Raw genomic sequence first — 23,035 nt, 5'->3', positions numbered from 1 at the left:
GTATTGTGTCAGACTTTGTGATATCAGCAAATATCGTATTGATGTCCAAAGAATTAATGTAATATTGTATCGTGATGAAATTTATGATTTACACCCCTACTGTTTAGATCAGTTACTGTAATAAATGCTTCTTGAATTACTGTAATATTACTGTAAAAAAATGTAATTCATCATATTAAAAGTTATTGTTGATGTTTTTAATATGGAGAATGCAGGATTTCATCATTTGTACATCCCAGTGGACATCACAGTTGGCTGATGATAGAATTATTCTGATGGTTTATGTAGTTACTACGATCATTTCAAACACAAAACAAGACTTTTATACCATGTTAATGTTCATGTTATCAATAGTGTTGAGGTTCATTAGCTGATTGTAAGTCCAAAACTTTCACGATAAGCACTTTCATTTGGGGAACGAGAAGGAAAATTCTGGCAGGACTAGGTTAATTTAGACACAAGTCTGGATGGTTTTAACTTCAGGTCTGCGTCGCTCCTTTGTTGACACCTGTTGTGTGTATATGAATCACTGGGAAAACAATATAAATATGTGTATTTTAAAGTGTCTAATAATCTTTTTCTTTATTTATGTCAGCGTGTGTTTGTTCCATAAGGGTCAGTAATGCAAGATTGCAACAGAAAGGCAACAGATGGGACACAACAGGGTTATAGATAAATTCATAGATGTTTGTTCTACTTTAGAAGAGAACAAACAGCGTTTGAAGTGATTCATTGGATGCTGCAGTGTTTTGTTTTTGTTTTTCCCTTTAATCCCACCATCCCTCCGTGTATATTCATCACAACTGTCAAACACAAGACTCCCTTCAGCTGTCAGATTACACCCAGAAAGAAAAAGAGATAACAAAGACGGAGGAGAGAGAGAGAGAGAGAGAGAGTGTAGGATTCCAGTTTAATCTATTTTGGGTGCACAGGGGATTTCACATAAAGGTTGAAATACCAATGCTGTGAAAGCTGAGACACTGAGAACTATCTAGTGCTTAGTTTTGTGATTGCGAATACTTTCTACCAATTTTCATTTTTGACAATTGTCAGTTATTACTGTAATCTGGCTGACTACACAGGATCAGCTGCAACAGAAGAGATGGTCGGTTGTTTCGAGGGGTGGATGGTTTGGCAAAGCGTTCACTGAGTTTCTCTTTCTGGTCTCGTTCGCAGTGAGCACAGAGAAAAATAATTACAGCAGTAAAAAAACAGATATAAAGATACAGTCACTTCAGAGGATTGAAACATGCCCACACACACACGCACACACACACACACTTCATTGATGTTTGTCATGGATTTGATGCTCTGGACTGCACAGCACTGTTGCTCATTATGACAGAGAGGAAAATAACAAAGCCAGTATTGAGTGGGTGCAAAATCAAGCAGGGAACAAAGTAACACAAGACATCAAAGAAGTGGAGCAAAAATATTGGATCTTTCTGTATTTGCATGTTCTCAGTGACACATTTGATGCGACATCTTACCCGCTGGAGTATGATAGGAACAGCGAGAACAGCAAGATCTCGATACCAATCAAGTGTGCATCACATATTGACTTGCTGGTTATACTGGCTGAAGAAAACAAGGGAGTGAAACACAGAGACATTCAGCACAGAGACATTCAAAACCAGTTAACAGAAGTTAACTTCTGTGTCTTATAATTTATTCAAATTGAGTTTGTTCTCTCCAAAACGTAAGTATTGACCTTGCATTTGTAGATTTCATCATCCATCATTGTCAGCAAATCTAATTTATTTCACATTTCTTATCACGTGTTTAAGGTGTCATTGACCTGAGACCACATTCATAGACCGTACGTAATATTACAGGAAGATAAACATTTTGAGTGTGTTTCTATGTACAGAGCGGTCTCACTCAGGACAGGCTAATTATACAGTGTTCATGCTAATATTCAAGTCATGGCCATTTATGAGTAAAGTGAATATTCCAGATAGTTTACTGCAGTGATACCACAAACGGCAATACAGTTAGAGCTGCAACGATTAATCGATTAGTTGTCAACTATTATATTAATTGCCTATTAACTATTTTGATAAATGATTAATCGGCTTGAACATTTTTCTCATAAAAAAAGTCAAAATTCTCTGATTTCAGCTTCTTAAATATGAATATTTTCTATTTGTTTGTTTTTTTCTTAAATTTGAGGATGTCATCTTGTGCTTTGGGTAACACTGATCAATACTTTTCACAATTTTTCTTGAATTTTATAGACCAAACAACAATCGTTTAATCGAGAAAATAATCAACAATGAAAATAATCGTTAGCTGCAGCCGTAAATACAGTGTATAAAAATTTCTACATAGATAAGATAGATAGATGACCCTCGGACAGCCCATACCCCCCACCAAGGCAACACCGTCTGCTTTATTTGTTATTTCAATAATCAAATGTGTTTTTATTAGCATCTAAATATATGTAGTTTCAGTGCAGCTCTACATTTACTTATAGTGATAGACAATCATGGAAAGCATGTGCCACTTCCTTTCATTCCAGTAACTGAGTATTTGGTGAGAAAATTGTATGGATCGATAAACGTAACTCCAGCGTCCCTGGTTTGATTCTGTCTGGGAACCTTTAAAAGGAAATTGCAAAAAAATTATCATAAATGCCAATTTCAAGAAATCCCTTAAATAATTCCTGATTGCATAGTAGGATTCAGGTCTGCACTAAAAACTCACTTTGGTAAATGTCATGATTTAATCTTGTGCCAAGTCTCATGTTTGAAATGTTCTGCTGACTAACAACACATTCGTGGTACACGCTGTATCTGCAGGTGTTAGTATTTTAAAAGCATTGAATTCAGTTCCCTCAAAAAAGGCCTTTGTTTAAGATGAAATTGACAAAAGTGTTGAATATTTTCTCTCGCTTGCCGAGGGCAGTAGTGGTTATTAAATATTTCTGTGTCCTATTACGAGCTGTACTTTCAGTCAGTACCATCACACCTTTTTTTCCGTTTTTACGGATCAGCTGCTTGTGACTAATCGCTTTGAGTAACTTTCTGCTGCTCTGAATGAAACTGATACAGACTGAAGCTATCGGTGTCATGGGATTTGCCAGTCAGACCTCTTGCTGTGCCCGGCGCCCCTCACTGAGGTATCAGCGTTGATGAAGTTCAAAGTGAAAACATGTGACAAGTGACACACACACACACACACGCACACACACCCACACACACCACACACACACACACAGGGATGAAACGACCTTTTGGGCTCGTCTCCCTTCTAATCCACTTAGAGTTGTCTACCTTCTGCCCACACACCAACCCAGACAGCTCCTGTCTGAATGCAGGGACATTTATAGTGTGTGTGTTAGAGTATTATTCAACAAACAGTCATTCCAACATAAGTATTTTTAGCATGATGAGGTAAATAGTTTGGGTGGGAGGGGGTGAGGGTGTGACGTTGTTGAAGAAGTCATTTGAGGACTGTGAGAGATTCTTTCCCTCCTTAACGAACAAGCAGCACATAGTGTTTTTATTTTTTGTCTTGTGGGGTTTTATCTTGGCTTGTTTTAGCTCTTGTTTGTTGTGTTGTTGTTCCTTTGTGGCTGTCAGGCATTGTTCTTGATGCACTATGCATCCTCGCCGATGTTCAGTTTCAATGTGATTTTGGCTGACTTTGAAGCAGTTGGAGGACACAGGCTGGAGTTTGGCTTCTTCAGCTCATGCCAGTTTTCGCTAACTAACTCTCGGTGTTGGTGTCGTGTCACTTTGCTGTGCTTCGCAGGAAAGATGCAAACAGACAAACATCAGCTCAGAGAAGTATTTTTGGGATCACCCGGTTAGAGGGGAAACCGTACAGTAGGATGAGTCAGAAAGCGTCTCTGGTTTCGTGAAACATCATTCCCTGTACGAGGAGACAGTCATCGGCAGAGGGGCAATGCTTCCCCAAAGGATGATGAAGTGTGTGTGTATTTGGTTAGGTGTGTGTGTGTGTGTGTGTGTATGTGTGTGTGTGTGTGTGTGTGCTGTGAGCCTCCTGCTTTGCTGCAGACTCAAGTTCTCAGGAGCATGGGAGAGGATTGAGACTGACGGTGTGGATAGGATATGTTACCTTGCATCCTCAGCTCAGCAGCCCTTCTACTCAGTGTACATGCATGCAATGGCTGTGTGAAAGTGTGTGGGACCTGGGCCCATTTATAAAACCTCAAGTAACAATTACAATTCTTTGAAGAACCACCCTTGTAGTAAAATTGTAGTGCTTTTTTTTTTTGCTAAAAGTGAAGAACAAGACAAATATATTGATCAACTTACTCCGACTTGCAGCAACCAGTGGTAGAAGAAGTACTCAGATATTTTACTTATGTAAACGTGCTAATACCACAGTATAGAAAGCCTTTAAGTTGCTCTTTAAGAGCAGCTCTCACATCTTCAGTCACACATATGTTCAGAGCAGGACTAGCCAATCAGAAGACAGTATTTACCCTCATCTGCCCCTTTGTTCATGGGTACTTTTTGAACTACAGATTACTTCTTTAAGTGATTGTTTAAATACTGGATATACCTTTAGTCTGCCCAATGAAACACTTCTGCAGCAGTCAAGTTGAAAGTTTGTGTTTTTGCTGTAATCAGATAAAGGTCAAACCAGGCAGCATGTCAGTCTCAATCAGTTCACACTCGCTGCCTCAGTGACTCAGAGTTCTTAGAGGAAGAGGATACAGCTACAGTAGGATTGCATGGCGCCTTCATGAGCATCCTCTCTTTGCAAACTCAAAACAACTGCAGTGTCCTTCACATCGCACACTGTAGTTCACTGAACTGCTGTCCGCTTTGAAAATGCTCTGTTTTCTTTGTGAACATTGAGAGCTGTGGTTTATGGTCACTGGGTGTCGTTGTAATGATGTCCAGGATGTAGACAAGCGAACAAGATTTTGTGAATGCTCACCAAGCGTTCGTATTCTGTTGATTCTAATGTGCCAGTTTTTAAGCCTAGGCAGCGGCAGCGGCAGCGGCGACAACTTTGGCCGGAGGCATTATGTTTTCGGATTGTCCGTGCGTCCGTGTCTTTGGTGGTCAAAGGTCAAGGTCACTTTGACCTGACGTCCGTCCCATCCTCGTGATATCTCAGGAACGCCTGGATGGAATTTCTTCAAATATGTCTTACTTACTTACTTGGACTCGAGGATGAATTGCTTAGAATTTCGTGGTCAAAGGTCAAGGTCACTGTGACCTCACAAAAGATGTTTTTGGCCATAACTCAAGAATTCATATGCTTATTATGACAATTTCACACAAACGGTTAGTAGGATAAAATGATGAAGTGATTTTGGACAGACATGGATATACACTGCAACTTGACTTATTGGCGGAGGAATACAACCCATGAGGCGATAATTCTAGTTCATTCATATTTTATCTTTGTGTTCCCACTACAGGCACTGTACGCCTCGTCACTGTGGGGATCCTGCTCAGTGAGCCACCACCCAGGGCTTCTTCCATTTTTTCCGCCTAATTATGTTTTGATGACAGTTTTCCTTTGTTATCACCGAGGGTCTAAGTTTGGGCGTTATTGTTTTTGTTTTTCCACTGACTAGATTACAATGTGGGCTTTGTGAAACCTTTAGAGACTCAAACTTTGATTAGAGGAGACACAAATAAACTTGATTTGACTTTTCAGACTTACAAAAGAAACTTTCATGTTGACTTGGACTAGTTGATATTGCTTGTAGATTTATGTGACCAAACTGAGAATTTCCAGACTTTAATGAAATCATAAATCTCTGCTTTGAACTAATTTACCACAGTTGTCTTCTGTCCCTTCCCCTTCTCTCCCCCCCATTCAGTGCAGCTGTATTAGAGAACTGCTAAGCTGTACTCCACACTTGACTTGGGCTTAAGATGGAGTGACTAAGCACAGATTTAATATTGGACTTATAGCTACTTAGCAGTGGAAAGCACAAACTGTCAGCTTTCCTGTGAAAAGTAAAAACTTGTCAAGTTTGCACCTCGGTTGCTTTGCAACAATAAAATGTGAAAGCTCTCTCTAATAACCTGCTGACTGCTCGATTGCGCCTACATCACTGATGCTAAAAGGAGAGAGGTTTTTATTTAGTGTGTGTGTGTGTGTGTTGGTGCTGGGGTCAGTGTGTGTGTGTGATGAGAGGAAGCAAAAAAGCCAGACAAGCTTAGGAAGGAGGGATACAAGGGTTGAGGAGATCCACACTCTGCTGGCCGAATATAAAGGCTTATAAAGGCTACCAGGAAACATGGATGACCTATTTACTGTCAGACACACTAACACACAAACACACACCAGACAATGACCACAACCCTTTTTTTCTCCACAGTTATTTGGGAAGCGTCTTTTCTTGGCAATATGGTGTTTTTAATCAGGCTATCCCGCCTGTGTAAATCAGGTGAAAGAACCAGTGTTCGAGACATCTGGCTACGGTCTGTGCAGGCTGATGATGTATGTGTGATTGGGCAGGGATGTTGTTCCCCAACATCTGTTCATTAGGTCAGCTATATAAAAGTTGGTTATTTTTAGCTTTGCCATGGGAGTGAGAGTAATGTATTTATTCGTCTGCACACCGGACTCCTCTGGGTCCATGTGTTTGATGAAGTGTGTGTGTTTTAAAGATTCCTGCCTGTCCTTGAGTCCAGCAGTGTGGACCTTGTCTGCCTCCACGATGTCAGCTCACTGATTCATGCTGCGACTCTGCCACTGATCCGTAGGATGACTCTCGCGGGGGCTGTGGAGACAGGCTACATCCATCACGCTGCCTAAGAGCTGGGCAGATGTGCACTGACACAGACACTATATGCACTCAGAATATAGGACACAGAATCTGTCAAAATCGCATACGCACATACTATTCATGCTAAGTATGACGTAAAACTGAGTATGTAGTGCATTCCAACTGCATAGTATGTGGATTTTTGAGTATGCGATAGAGTTGGGCCGATGTAAACATTTTCAAACTTGTCACTTAAATGAGAATAGCTGGTCCACCTTAAAGGTCAGCCCACCTTAAGTGAGCCTGGGTCAAAGTTGTCGCTAACTTCGGGGCTAATCCCCTTCACTTTAATCAGAAGGTGGCAAGCAAGACATAGGAGCTTGGCTTGGCTTGGGTTAATTTAGTATGCAGTACGTTTGTATGAGAACAGCCTGTATCTTAGTTTAGCATGTTAACATGCTTACAATTACCAAATTAGCAATATACACCTGAAAGTATTGACCTGTAGATAGCGCTGGATGAAAGTTCAGGAGATAAAAGTTTTTACAGAACATCCTCAGGGGACCATGGATGTCTGGACCACATTTCATGGCAATCCATCTGTTAGTTGCCGAGATATTTCACTCTGATTATCTTAATAAAAAACTCAAATTTCAACTTGGTGGCACTATAGGATGAGTCAGGTTATCATCAAAGTCTATAGAATTCATCATCTGGCCATCTGAAGGTCTGCACAATATTTTCTGCCAATCCATCCAGTAGATATTGAGATATTTTATTATTATTTTGTATTATTATCCATTGGTGCTAGGGTAAAAGTCTGGTTTTCACCAAATAGGATTCATCCTCTGGGGACCATGAGTAGTGAAGTAAAAGGTGCAAGAAGAGGAATTAGTATCATGTCAGTGCCACAAAAATGATCTACCAGGTTCAGGGATGCAGATGTTGATTTTGTTTGATTTTGTCTTATAAATAGCTCGTTATTTCAGAACATCTGTATACTGGTGTTTGCTTTTCAGATGTCTCTGTTACTCTCCTGGGCTCTGCTCCACGGAGACTCTGAGGTTTGCCGCTCTGTTGTTGTGGTCATGGTGAGTTGTTGCTGGTTGATCGTGCGAGGCTGAGTTGTTGCTGAGAACTGGGTCAGCAGCTTCCCTCTGCCTGCGTTTTGTCTCCCAGCGAATGGAAAAGAAAATGTGCCAGATTTCAACCAGATATCCTTCAGATATGGGATCTGTTAACTGAGTGTTTTTTCCAGACCTGTCAAAAAATGGTGGGACTTATCCACCCTGAGGCTTAGTAGATGAGACACAATCTCTGGGTTTTTACTGCAGCTTGTGTGTGTGATCATGTATGAACATATGAGTGTTGTGCATGTGTCTGCCATCATTTAAATTTAGCTTAAATCCCATTTCATCCTGTTTGATCCAATTGATGCCAGCACATTGAAACAGTCAGATACGGTTACGCATTCAAGCGGCTGTTTTTTAAATCCAACTTATTAGAAAGAGACGAGGCAAAGCCCAGCAAAGAGAGACTGGCAAATAACTCTTTTACTGCCCATTAAGCACAAACCAACCCATATTTTATTAATCTGTTTGGCCTGATCTGCCGTCCTCCACTGCCAGCATCAGAGGGCATTTTAACATGATACTCCCTGGTGATCATGATATAATTCTCTCTTATTGCCACTTTATCTGAAAAACAAAAATACAAGCAAATAGTGGAGACTTTTCTGCTGAGCATCTCTAAGCATGAGAGCAAAACATTTTCTTGTTTCCACTCAAGTTTTGTTCCTCAAGTATAAAAGTATTACCACTTACTGCTAACTAGATGGACACAGAGCTGTGTTCCAGATCTGATGCCAGGTGCTCTTTGACTGTCTCTGAGTTGAAAGCAGTGTGTGGGAGAGATGACAGGTTGCCTGAAGGAATGTTAAAGCACAAGTGATTCATCTCATCCCCGCGCAAGGAGGACCAAAACGATTTTTAATTCATACCCAGCAAAATGCCACGTCCTACGCATACATGCATCAGCACATACCTGATCAAACACATAATGTGACTCGAGCAGCACAGCGACTCAAACACCTCTTTGTCTTCACATTTCGTAGCCGCTGCTGCGGCGTGCGTGGCTTCCGGGCATAATGTGAGTGTTGAGGAGCTCGGTCTGTGTTTATGCGTGGTGATAATAAATTCATTGTGTTTGTCAAAATGGAGCAGACGGTCTCGGTGCTGCAAGGAGAGCTGAGGAGATGCAACATGCATGAATTCAGCTGAAGCTCCATCGCATGGCTCCCAGTGTCCCAGTTCTCCAGCTGAAACCAGAGATGAATTAGTGAAAGGACAAATTATCTTAAATATCTTACACAGATCCGTGTTCCTGTAATGGGGTCTCATCAGTTGTATTTTAATGCCGTGTCATGATATGTCTCAAATCTCCGCAGCTTTCGGTACAATATTACTTAAACTGCAGAAAACATCGATAATTTACAGCCGTGTGAATGTAATATTTATGAGCCTGGGAGATGATATCTTTCTCTAGTATCATTCATTCTTCTCATATTTTTTCTATTTCTCCACTCCCTCTTCTGTCCTGTTCCTTTCCTCCCTCTGTCTCATCTTGCAGGTGTATGGTGCACTGACCCTGCCTGCGACAGGCGAGGAGTCAGAGGACCAGGGCCATGAATGGCTCTCCTGGCCCTGGTGGGCGTGCCTTAGTGCCATGGCCGAGGATGTGGCGATGGGTCCTGGCTTCTTCTTTGGTTGCCGTAATAACCTTGACGCTGCCAGGAAGTAGCCAGGCCTGTCCGCCACGGTGCGAGTGCTCGGCTCAGCTGAGGTCAGTGTCGTGCCAGCGGCGGCGGCTCACCAACATCCCAGAGGGGATCCCCACCGAGACACAACTTCTGGACCTCAGCAAGAACCGGCTCCGCTGGGTGCAAGCAGGTGACCTGGCGCCGTACCCACGGCTGGAGGAAGTGGACCTCAGTGAGAACCTTATCGCCACATTAGAGCCCAATGCCTTCGCCACCCTGCAGAGTCTTAAAGTGCTGAAGTTAAGAGGAAACCAGCTAAAGTTAGTGCCCATGGGGGCTTTCGCTAAGCTGGGCAATCTGACCAGCTTAGACCTGAGCGAGAACAAGATGGTGATTTTATTGGACTACACCTTCCAGGATCTGAGGAGTCTGAAACATTTGGAGGTGGGAGACAACGACCTGGTTTATATCTCCCACAAGGTAAGCTCTCCAGCATCTTGTCTGTATCATCAACGTGTTACTAACGAAGAACAATTACATTTTTACAAACCCAGGGAATTAGATCCCAGACATTCACACTTTCATATTGATAGTAGTAGAATAGTCTCTGGTTCTAATTAAATAGTAATATGTTGTTCAATATTTGGGGAAATGGGCTTATTCGCTTTCTGACCAAGAGTTAGATGAGAGGATCGATGCAACTCTCATATCTGTATGCTAAATATGACGCTACAGCCAGCGGCTGGTTTGCTCAGCCTAGCACAAAGACTGGAAACGGGAATAATTAACATGTTATACCTTATTTGTTAAATCCGCACAAAAACTGAAGTGGAAACATGACAAATTGTGGTTTTATGGGGGGTTAGCTGCGAGGCTATTTCTTGTTTGGGTGCAGGGACTTCCTGGAATATTTGCTGGTTGCCTGGCAACCTCGCGATGACAACAAGACGCCTGGTAGGCAGATTTTCTGAGCTTTCCAATACCCATACTACTTTACTATTTCGTATGCCAGAAAAAGATTTAGTGTGTCCTAATACATAGTATGTCAAATGCAGTATGCCAAAAATACCAGGATGTTCTACTACATCCGGTTGCATTTTGCAGTTTGCAAGCCGGCATGCTTTTCTTGATATTCTGACCCACAATCTTCTGCGCAGTGGATATATGAGCAAGACGGGCAAAGTTCAAGGCAAGATGCAAGATGTTAAGATGAAGTAGTATGTCCCAATTGTATACATACTTTGTGGTCACCTGCAGTAAGTACTAAAAGTAAAAAGAAAAAGTATGCGATTTGGAATGTAGCCTTAGTTTCCTTTTAACAGAGCTAGCTGTTTCCCCTTGTTTCCAGTCTGTATGCTAAGCTAACTAACTGCTGCTAGCAGTAACTTTATATTTAAATGTTGAACTATTCGTTTAACAAAGGAAGATGATGTAAATCATGAAAAAGATGAACATTAAAAGAGTCTGTTGGCACTTTTAACAGTACTCAAGGCGCCACAAACTCCCAGAATTTCTGAAGAGAAACAAAATATATACATGCAAAACATGTATTTGCTCTTATCATTGTAATGGACCTTTCAGTTTTTGTCACCAGTTTGTTGCGAATACACCGTCTTTCTATTGTTGGTTTAACATCAAAATTGAACATTCGCTGTTGGCCATCATGCTTATATGTAAAATAAATAAATCTTATTTTAGGTTTTAAAACCTTTTTATTTATCTGACTCCCAGGCGTTCTCAGGGCTGCTGGGGCTGGAAGATCTCACAATAGAGCGCTGCAACCTGACATCCATCTCTGGCCAGACGTTGTCTTACCTGCGCAGCCTGGTCACCCTTCGCCTCCGTCACCTCAGCATCATTGCCCTGGAGGACCAGAACTTCCGCAAGCTCTCCAACCTGCGGGGTCTGGACATCAATCACTGGCCGTACCTGGAGTACATCTCCCCTCTTAGTTTCCAGGGCCTGGACCTCCACTGGCTCTCCATCACCAACACCAACATCACCTCTGTCCCCTCCGCCTCCTTCAAGAACATGGTGCACCTCACCCACCTCAACTTGTCCTACAATCCCATCTCCTCGCTAGAGCCCTGGGCCTTCAGGGACCTGCTGAGGCTGAAGGAGCTCATCATGGTAAGCACAGGGTTGATGACGGTGGAGCTCCATGCCCTCGGAGGCCTTCGACAGATCCGGGTCCTCAACTTCTCCTCCAACGACCTGCAGACTCTTGAAGAGGGCTCCTTCCACTCTGTCAACAGCCTGGAGACACTCAGAGTGGATGGGAACCCCCTGCTATGTGACTGCCGTCTGTTGTGGATCCTGCAGAGACGCAAGACCCTCAACTTTGACGGCAGAGTGCCGGTGTGTGCGGGGCCGGTGGAGGTGCAAGGCGTCAGCCTCAGCTCCTTCACCGACTCTGCACTCTTCGATCACTTTACATGCCAGAAACCTAAGATACGCAACCGTAAGCTGCAGCAGGTAATGAAGATGATTACATCTAGGTTAATATTTAGCAAAACATTAATAAATGTTTATGGTTTGATTACTGAGGTTATTCTAATTGCTTCTACATGCACAAAGTAATATATTCTGTAACACTGCCGGGTTTTGTTGTGTACATATTCTGCTATGTTTTTCTGAAACGTTTTTCTCTCCTGCATTTATTAGTTTGCACTCCTTTCCTCCGTCTCCTGCAGGTGGTCGCTCGCGAGGGCCAGCCCGTGAGTTTTCTGTGTCGAGCTGAAGGAGAACCTCCGCCTGCTATTGTCTGGATTTCCCCACAGCGCAGACGGATCACAGCTAAGAGCTCAGGGCGCATTACTGTTCTCCCCAGTGGCACCCTGGAGATCCGCTACGCCCAGCTTACTGACAGCGGAACATACATCTGCATCGCCAGTAACGCCGGAGGCAATGACACCTACTTTGCCACACTCACAGTGCGTGGCCAGCCGCTAGACGCCGCCTCAGCCTTCTTTCTCAACCGCTCGCTGTACAGCGGCGAGTTCTTCAACGACACAAATCTTAACAGCACGCGCGTTTTCCTCAAGTTCACCTTGGACCTGACCACCATCTTGGTCTCCACGGCAATGGGTTGCATCACCTTCCTGGGGGTAGTCCTCTTCTGTTTTCTGCTGTTGTTCGTGTGGAGCCGGGGACGCGGCCAGCGCAAGAACAACTTCACAGTGGAGTACTCCTTCCGGAAATCTGAACCCGTCACCGGCAGCTCCTCAGGAGGGACTAGGAAGTTCAATATGAAGATGATATGAAACAACGCAGCCAGGGGTCCCTCGGGGGAGGCATGAGCACGTCCCAAAAACGTGTTTGACACACGCAAACGCACACAGCCACTGACTCGCAAAGAAGTGTGAAAGCACAATATAAGTTCCTGTCTATTGGCTCTATTAAAAATTGAGCGCCCACATCAAAAGCTGAGCCACGACACGATTTGGTTTGATTTGTGAATGAAATCAAAATGACCCTCTGTCTCTCTGCCTCTCAGCAGTTTAATTCAGCTTGTGGTGAAAAACATGTTTAAATGATACGGTAAAGACCTACAGTATTGATAGATTTGAAAGAGCTACTTTTCGCCCATGTTTGATAAGAATAATAGAGTTAAGAATATAGCAGATAAGTTTTGGAAATTGGCATGATAACTGAGCTGTGGGATACCGGTAGCCCTGTTTCTCTGTTACATTAATGAGATCATGAAAAAGATGTGCTCTTTCATTTAAATTCCCCTTTACTGTACTCTGTGCAGTCAGGGATTTTTAAAAGAAATGTGATGCAGGGAGACCTGGCTACCATCCATTTAAAGCATTTGTAGCTATGCTCCTCTAAAGTCTGCCTTGTTAAGATTCATGCATGTAGAAATGCAGTTAAGTTGTAAGTTCACACCACCGAATAAAACAAATTGTTTTAAAAGACAGTTTGAATATGTTTTTCTATAGAACAGCCTCCTTTATCTATTCTGACCACGGCTGAACAGTGAGGAGGGTTCTTCATTATCGCCTTATCGTATGTCAAGCTTAATGGCTGTAAAAATCTGATCTGATCACAATATCTGATAAGATTTGGATCATTCACATAAAAGACAAATAGACAAAAGATTTCTTCTTTGTGAGATTTTTGCGACAACTTTAGCTGTGTGAGTTTGGGACGAGCGCACTGGCCGAGAGCTGCCGTGGCTGCCCGTGGCCCGGAGGATTTGGTTAGGAAGTCAAGCCCACCAGACACGGGCAGCCACAGTAACTATAGCAACCAACACAATAGAGAGCAATGGGGACCGGGCTGGCGGCCGCAGGAGGGTCGCTGGGTAGAAGGGGATAAAAAAAAAAAAGAAGTCCCTACATCACAAGCCCCGTTGATGCTCTTGCCAGCCTCCAGCCGCCGTTTCTGCCCTCTGCTGTGTTGGTGGACGCCTGACCTTCCCAGCGCTGCCCGGGGGGAGCAGCCCGGAGAGTTGGGTCATACTCAGAGGCAGATAGAGGACACACTGTCAGGGTCTTCAAATAAACACTCTAGTAGTGGAGAACACACACACAGCAACATATGTATAGCACCTTTTCTCAGGAAAAGTGAAACAACTAGCCTATGGAGTGAGCATAACCATACATACATGCTCTGTTTATATATATATGACATTCCAGCAATACTGTATGTAGAGCCATAAAGCCAAAATTCATTCTCCAAGAGAGATGATGTAAATGTTTGAGTGAAGAATCAAAGCCATAGTATGTGTAGGTTGTTTTTTTTTATACTGTAGCGTGTGCATGATTCAGTTATATAATAATAATTATTGCTACTGCCATCGTACAAGCTGGTGTGATGATCACAAGACCATCTGCTGTCGCTGGGCTTGCATAAAGTTGCACCCCATAACACACACACACACACACACAGAGGTGGTAAAACCTCATCAAGGTTTCTTGGATTGATAGGAACAACAATCACAGTTACACATGAATAAACATACAAATTGATGAAGCGCCACAGCAAAGTGTGACACTGACTGCCCTCTCTCTGCCTCTGAGACGGTCGGTGTGCGAATGTCTCTGCCCCCCTAGCCCAGTGCATCCCCCCTCCTCACCCCCACCCCCCCCCCCCCACACACCCCCACTGGGTCCTCCTTTGGGAGGGGTCCCTGGCTGGAGATCGAGGATTTAAAAATGTAAATGAAGTCGTGTTAACCCTACCCACGCCATGTGCATCGTATAGTGGAGAGTAGTACTGTGGTTTAAAAAAAAAAAAAAAAAAACTTTATTTGAAGTGTTCTGTTGCTTCTTGTTTGTCCTCCATTTATAATTTCCTCCTGTTTTTGATGTTTCCCTTGACCTCTTGGCTGTTTACCGTTTTAAAGTTCCCCGTCCTCCGTGTGAGACTGTTCTGTTCTCAACACCTCATAAAGTTCCCCCACACTAGACATAATACTGTTTGCATCTCAGTGTGCATATCGACAGGAACCAGGCATCAAGAAACGAGACGTAATCTAAAGCAGTGGTTCCCAAAATGTTCACGTTAAGGACCCCTAAACTGACCACGGACCCCCATTTGATAAGATTTTGTCCCAGGGTCCCCCATCTGATAGGATTTTTGGCTTTTAGATGTTTTATTACAGAAAGTGTGAAACACATGACCAAAACAGTCATACATTCTGTCATTGTGTTAATTATGGATGGAATTAGTGAAGATAAATTATTCCCTTTTTGCTGGAAACCAGTGATCTAAGGCAGTGAACTAATAATGGAATATGGTCGATATATCTGACCTGACACTTGATCAAATTATAATGTAAACTGGGAATATTTTACCCAATATCTCTCAAATTACAAAACATTATGCTAATGATGTAGCATTATGTGAGCATAATCAAATATTTCGGATAATTTTTAAACTGCTTACTACTACTACTAAACTACTACTAAACTACTACTAACTCTGAAACCAATGGCGTAAATATCAGAGTTGCAACCGGTGCAGCTGCACAGGTAGCCAGACACATTTCTGGGCCCTCTTGTGCATCAACCGTTTCACTGAGTCTTCTGGGTAACTATTCAGCGATAATACTGGAAGTATTTGCAAACGTAATAGCTTTATATACCACCTTCCTGCTTTGTTTATAGCACTTACGGTTTCTGTCCGTGGTGCTGATCAAAGGCTAGTTGACAAGATGGGAGTTTCATGGTGACGTAGCAGTTGTCTGCTTTGCAACTGTCTGGCGTGGTTGTGTGTGTGTGCACTTAATTTTGGGGCTGAGGGCCCAAGAAAACAATTTGCACTGGGGCCAATCGCAACCATGTCACACTGCTGTCTGAAACACATTTCTATGTGTGCAGAAATCCAGTAACAAAGGACCAGCAGTTACGTTTAATATACTGTTTGGCATTTTGAAACTAGCTAGTAGTTAATAGGAACTCATGACACAAACTTAGTGACGGATTTACGAATAGCTGGTGGTATTAAACTCATTGACGTGTGCAACATGTCATGAGTATTGCTTCATTTTTAGGGGTCATACTGTAAAAAAAATTGGGAACCACAGATCTACAGCACACCTACAACACTTTATAAAGTTCACAGTTTAGAATTAATTTTCCCAGGTAAGAGAGAACCTCAAACTCTCAGAAACTTTTGCAAAATAAATCCTGCAAACTCCCATTTCTGTCCCTTGTGAGGGATGGATGATGAAACCACGGCTTCTGTGTCAGGATGAATAACTCAACAGCCGTTAAAGATTCATGAGGCCGAATGAGAATAGAGAACAAATTGGCCTGTTTTTTTTTTTACACCGCCGTTAACAGTGTCAGCGGCCATTCTTGTGTTGAGAACAGGACGTCGCCTTCACGGACGTCTCCTCTCCCTGAGCCGACCCTTTTGTGTTTCCATTCCCCGGTATATTTCTCAGTGAAAACTAGGTTTAGAAGACAGTGAGAATGTCTGTAGTGATTGTCGATGGTGTTATTGTGCAAACATCAATCACAAATGTAAGCGTAGATGAGGGTGTGTTTCCGTTATATTATCTTCTTCTCCTTCTCCCCCTCTTTACCGACCTCCTCCCCTCTCCCTGTTCCCTGTCTTCTTAACATTTCCCACCCTCGTTGTCCCCGTTCACAGTATTAGGCTGGATTATGGTTGTGTGGTAGTAGACACGTGTTCTGTGTGATCGGTGAGTCAGTGTTGTCGTGCTATGATTTGTTGCTCCTCGTGATGCCATCGAACACGGAGCAGTGATTGGATCAGTGGAGACAAAAGACGAAAGGGGTGACCCAGGTTCCCTAAAAAAAAAAAAACATTGGTTCCCATTTCACGCCCTTCTCATTCCCTGAAAAAGCACTTCTGGAACTTTCCCGCTCTGGGATCTTTCTCTGGATATGAAAACCCACGGACTGTACTGTATGTATTTTCTCTGATAATATCTTGTCACACTTTAACTTACAAATGTAGAAAGGGGGGTTTTGTTGTTTAAATACCGTGACTATGAGCCTGCACTCACTTTCTGCCTACTGTGGTTCACTGAGTCATTTTGTCAAGGAAGCAGCCCATTCACTGAAAACACACATTTTTTGGTAAGGGATAAAAATTAGCGCTTGTATCTATTAAATACCCACGAGTCCTTGAAAGCTAGAGGAGGCTTTTTAAAGTAAATCCTGTCCCCTCTAGCTTCAATTTTCTGCCAGAGATACTTTATCAAAAGCTTTAGAAATAGGTTAAACATTTTAATACATGGACACGTTGCCAAATAATTGTTCAGCAGCTCTTTTCTTTCACCAGTAGACACCACTTTGCAGACAAACCATTGCATCAGTCTGGCTGACAGATTCTCTGTGTTTGTAGATACCAGTGGAGCTTGAGCTTGATTCATCTCCTCCGCCGTGATTCTTGAGAAAGTAGGCTGAGCGATCCCCTCCTTCCTCCTCTGGTTCGCCCTTGCCTGGGGTCTGTTAGTCTAGACGCCCCATTTACAGCAACAGCAACAGCAGCAACCTCACTATTAGGATACCTTCCAATGGGGAAGTCCTCAACAAAATAAGATATTTTCCATTCTATTTCTCAATTAAAGGACCAATCTTAGCTGTTTTCCCACTATTTGACCAAGAAAACTGCATTTCCACATGCATTTCCTGTAATTTCTGACTCCACATTAGCTCTAAAATGAATCCATCTCCTACAGCTGCTGTTTTTCGATTGGATTAGACTCGAGTTGATTCATCAGAGCTGAGCGGAGCAGTAATGGGATGACGGAGAAGCGAGCTCGGCTGATTGGGTGATTACTTGGCTTATTAGTCTCATTTCCATAAAGGACCCCTCATAACAGTGTGCCATACAAATACCGGAGGCTGAATTCATGGTGTTATTTTTACACATCTGTTAGATAGAAATATTACAAACAGTAGTTTCATCTAATTGGACAAAGACATGGTAACACAATCATTGTTAACTGACATTCAGGTTTAATTGGGTATGTGACAACAGAGCATTGCTGAAGGATTGTTTAAAGCACCTTGAACAGACGACTGCTTCATCTTAACCTTGACCAGACAATTGCGACTGCCCCCCTTTCTATGTGGCAATACTGACCCCAAGTGGTCAATGTGAGTAACAGCAACAAATGGGACCACACTGCTGAAGCTGATGTGCCAGTATTATTGTACGTGGTGGGAAAATAAGACAACAGCTCTGGGTCTCATGCAGTGAAACGCAAAAGAGAGCAAATTGACTGTTAGATCCATAAGTCAGTCCTTTGCTGATTTTTCTTATAGCCATAGCGTTGACCTCCTCTCCGCTGTGGGTGTCTGGGGGCGTTTGTTCGCTCTCAGCTCACCTGTGAGGGAGTGATGAGGAGAGGCCTCCATCTGATCAAAAACAACAGTTCTGACCTGGTTTGCTGGGACTCAGTCTGTAAGATTAGACAAATACTTTCTGACGCCCCCGCCAGTTTCACCACCTTCACAGCTAACAATAACACACCATGATAAAAAAAAAAAGTCACAGCATCATTCTTTCTCTGAGCTGATCGGCAAACGGTCGGCTCCTTTCTAGAGAAAAAAACGTTCTTTCTTGTGGTCTTAGCAGGTTTAATCTATGCATGCCTTTTGTATACAGTGATTGGTCTTGCCAAACTCTCACCTACACTTGTACGGAGAGAGCTATGGGTGCCATTGTTGCTCTCCATGGGACTGGTTGAAACAGACTTCTACTGTATGAGCAGGTGAGACCATTAAAAGTGTTTCTAATCTGGTACAAATCAAAAGCCAGGGGGGCGAATAATCACCTGCATTCATGGATATTTAAAGAAGTGTGCATCTTCACAAATGAAGCATTTGTTTACTTGGGATGATTGTACTTTTACACATATCTATATCCACACACGGAGAGGATGTGTAAGCTGTAGATAAAACGATTGATATTCCAAGCAGGATGGTGGGACTGATCAATGCTGTATGGGGATAGGATTATTAATGGCATACTTTCATTGATCTATCTTGAACCTTGCCACTCTCCCAGAATCCCTCTGAAGTAGGAGGAGGCGTACAGAGCTCTTATTATAGACCTGGTTGGCACTCATTCCTAGGTTTCCACATTACCTTTTAAGATGATTTTTAGAACGAGATGGTGCCAGATTTTGACTTATTTCCCAGGTCTAATCCGATATAACGCTCTCGTACCTCTCCCACTCTTCAGAGGAAGCTGTCACTATGGTATAGCTCTGTATTTGTTGGAGCCCTCTAATGGAAAATATAGATTATTTCTCAAATTTGGCTGGGATAAATATGTTATCTCTTTCTCTCTTTTCTCTCTCTGTCCTTTCTCTCTGTCTTTCTATCAACTTGGCACCGACCTCGTGAAACATTACAGAACATTTTTCAATCGATCACTCTTAGTTTTTGTATATTTGTTCCGTGTTGACACGGTCGTTACTGACTCCTGAAACCTAGGAATGGGTGCTGAGCGCTCCAATCAAATGCAGAGCTAACATAAAGACAAGTTGTTCGACTTGTCAGATTGAATGGTGATCAATCATTAAAGCATATGACAGGTTGTTATACAGATAGTACCAAATTTGGACTTTCGTTCTCTCTGGCCGCAAGAACATCTGACTGTATCGGAATTATAACATTTCAATTTTGCACCGCGATGTGTGGATCCTTGGATGTGAAGAACAGAAACTGTACATATTAGATCTATTAGCCATATCATGTCATTAAATCTGTAGACCTCCTTGCCATGTCTGACAGAGGAAAATGACTGTTGAACTGTAAATAGTGTAGGTAGAGTAAGATAGGATTTAACTGCTGCTTCTTTTCTCCAGGGATCACCCTCGTTTTGCTCAGTCCCATGGCTGCTTGGTCTCAAAAGGGAAGGATGAGACAATAATGTACTTGTCTATAAAACACATATGAGTTCTTTTTTTATTTCAATGTATGTTTTATATACTGTCTGTCTTGTAAATTAACTCCTTTTTCGTCATAAAAGCATGATGTGACTCTGTCAAAAGTGTCCCGTGTCTCTTCTCGTTACCTGCGTGTGTCGCCTGGGGCTTAAAGCAATGAAACACTCGCACGCAAGCAACACTACATGGTCAATATGATTGTTTAACGTCATTCAAAAACATGGTCATTAATTAATCCACTGCTATAACAGGCTCCACTCTTCTGGAAGGATTCCCACAATATTTTATGACCTATGGCTGCAGGGATTTGCTCCCATTCAGCTGTCAGGCATTGATGTTGGCTTCAAGTATGATATTAATCATATAAGATATTAAATAATTAAACAAAGAAATGTACAAAATATTTAAAGGTTCTCTGTACGATATCCAGGAGTATTAATATAGCAGCAAACAGCTATTTGCTATGTAAAGATGTACAGGAGTAATGTCTACCTGAGCAGAGAATTAAGTCACTCTCCCTCTGTGTGTGTCGTAATCCGAGCTTCTCCTTGCTTTGTTGACATCGCCGGGCTGTCCGCTCAATTACAGCTGATAATGGCGTCTGGTCGCGGAAGCTACCACTCATCCTCCGGTTCCCCCCTCAGGTAAACACTGTTAGCACCATTAGCACCGTTAGCTGCGAGTCACCGACTCAGCCGTTGCCATGTTGAGAGCCGTGCGGACAGAGCTAAAAGATAGTGAATATTGGTTGTTGATTATTGCAGGTTTTATATAACAATAAAATTGTGAAATAATCTTTTAAAAACATATTATTATAAAATATTATTCCATTCCGCTTTTTGAACAAAAACAGTTTATTACATTTCAGGATTTTTTTATTTCATTAGAGCATCGTTCCCAAGACCGATATATTTCATGATGCCAGTTTTCATCACAGAGTAAATTAAGAGAAACAGACCAGAGCCAGTTATGTGATTGGCTGTTGAATCAAGACTGAATGAATGGACAGCCAATCACATAAGTGGCTCTTGATTGACAAAGACTTTATGATAATAGACCTTTTTCATTCTGTACTAACTACTGGCTCTGAGCACTGAGCTGGTTTTGAGTTTGCAGAGTATTCACACTACTGAAAGCAGACAGCATGCATACTAAATATGGTCTATTTTTGCTGTTATTGGTGTATTCTCCCTCAATTCAATGCACAAAGTAAAGAGGTGTGGGTGGTGGTGAAACAGCTCCAAAATATCTTGGAAAATGAAAGTAAGTATTAAATCTTTGGAAAAACATAGCATTGTGGCAGTTTGATTCACATCCAGCGTAACATGTATTGTATAATTTCCTGTCAGTATAAAATGGTAAAGTAATGTTGATATTTTTGTATACTAACTGCCACAACAGTATGATTAGTAGTATATAGTACATGATGTACTTGTTAGGTTGTAGTATGGATTTGGGACACGGCTCTAGACTATAACATTAATGATGGCTCTGTTCTGTTCAAGAGTTCCAGTGAATGTACCAGAACCCAGAAACTAAATTCAGCCAGCAGTCATTTTATTTTTAACACCTGAGCTTTTCCTGCTGAGACGCGTCCAAATATACAAAGTGTGAAGCACACTGTTCTCTAACATACAGTATATGCTGCATAGTCTTTACACTGAGGTAACATCCTTGTATTTTTTCCGGGAGGTTTTAGAAACCTGTGGGGAGTTAAGAATAAAGAATACACTGGGTGGTATTTTATAGGTAGATTCAAATATTTTTAGACTAGTCGAAAAATAAATATATATTAGGGATGCAAAACCGAGTGGTAAAAAAAAAACACCGTTCAATTACGTACAAACCGAACCGTGGGCTTGTTGTACCGCTGCACCACTATTAAATACAGGCCTGCTAATTATTTGATCAGTTTCCAGAGACATAGAAGAAGCAATTATCTGAACATAGGCCTACTTGACCATTAAATATTCTGCTTTTTTTCATGTATTAATCAGTGTTATGGCTTCATATAATGTAGATATATCATTCATTACTATCAATAAATGTATCTATTTATATACTGTATATATATTGGAGTTCAAATACATTAGAAGTGGTTGTTTTTCTTCTCCCTAATGTGCAAAACAAACCAAAACCGTGATTCAAAAATGGCAATACAAACTAAACTGTAGGCTTGTTGAACTGTTGCATCACTAAAACATAAATACATAAAGGATTTAGCTTTTTCTTCACCAGAATTTCTTTCCTGGCAGTGTGAAAAAGGCTTTGAAACAAGCTTCAGTAATTCAATTAAAGCCCCTGAAAACTTAATTCCAAATAAGTATTTTTTTATAATATTAATACGCCATGACTAAATAAACAACAATGAAATTTACAGCTCAGAAATAAAGTATCCCTAGGTAGTAATTATGACATTTAACTGAACAGTTAACTGAGCAAATAAAATATGAGAAATCCAAAATAATAAATAAAAAGTACAGACCTTTTTGGTTTTGATCCACAGAGGATGGTGGTGTGAGGTGCCTCAGTGTTTCTGGCTACGGCCCTTGATGCTGCACATTTTCTGGACAGGAGTGTCCACTTTTATTTCACACCACCAGATGGCAGCAGAGCACCACATTATAAGAAACCATCACACAGGAAATGAAGTAAGTCAGCCAATTGCTTGTTTCTTTATTTGTTTTTAGTCAAAACACAATTTTAACCATACTGGTTTTCACTCTGTGTAATATTTGTTCCAGTTATTACTTGAGTCTCCCTCCACAGGCAGAAGGCAGACCAACGTGACCGACAGACTCGCTGTGTTACTGGGAGACGGAGACCAGAAGAACGGCTCTCTGGGTGACGACTGTGTGTGTGTGTGTGTGTGTGTGCAGGCATTTGATCAACATCTTCGATTAGACGTCCACTTAACAAGTCAGATCCCTCCACCACCACCTCCATCGTGGCCGGGGGAGGGTCCCGGGTGCCTCAGCCCCCACCGTAAAGGTCACTCTGCAGAGGTTAAAGGTGACCAAACACACACACACACACACTGAGAGCCATCCTTCCTCCTCTCCTCCCATTTCTCCTGTCCAGTCATTTTCTCTGCCCTCCTCCATCGCTCTCTTTCTCTCTCCCTCCTTCTTTTCTTTTTTTTTTTTGTCTCTGCTCTATTTGAAATTGATTGTCTTCTACCATCACA

At 42.1% G+C, this 23,035-nt stretch overlaps 1 protein-coding gene across 1 annotated transcript in view; it reads left to right on the top strand.

The window, feature by feature from the left end:
• Positions 1–13,781, top strand: part of lingo3b (leucine rich repeat and Ig domain containing 3b) — a 33,387-nt gene extending 19,606 nt beyond the window's left edge. Inside the window, exons 2-4 of the mRNA XM_074651000.1 lie at positions 9,335–9,944; positions 11,196–11,939; positions 12,158–13,781. Coding sequence (XP_074507101.1) covers positions 9,390–9,944; positions 11,196–11,939; positions 12,158–12,727 — 1,869 coding nt within the window. The 5' untranslated portion in view covers positions 9,335–9,389 and the 3' untranslated portion in view covers positions 12,728–13,781. The remainder of the gene's footprint in view (positions 1–9,334; positions 9,945–11,195; positions 11,940–12,157) is intronic.
• The last annotated feature ends 9,254 nt before the right edge of the window (positions 13,782–23,035 follow it).

This window comes from Sebastes fasciatus, chromosome 11, assembly GCF_043250625.1.
Source record: "Sebastes fasciatus isolate fSebFas1 chromosome 11, fSebFas1.pri, whole genome shotgun sequence".
Lineage (NCBI taxonomy): Eukaryota > Metazoa > Chordata > Actinopteri > Perciformes > Sebastidae > Sebastes > Sebastes fasciatus.
Note: the sequence above shows the minus strand (reverse complement) of the source record. Positions and strands in the feature narration are given on the sequence as shown.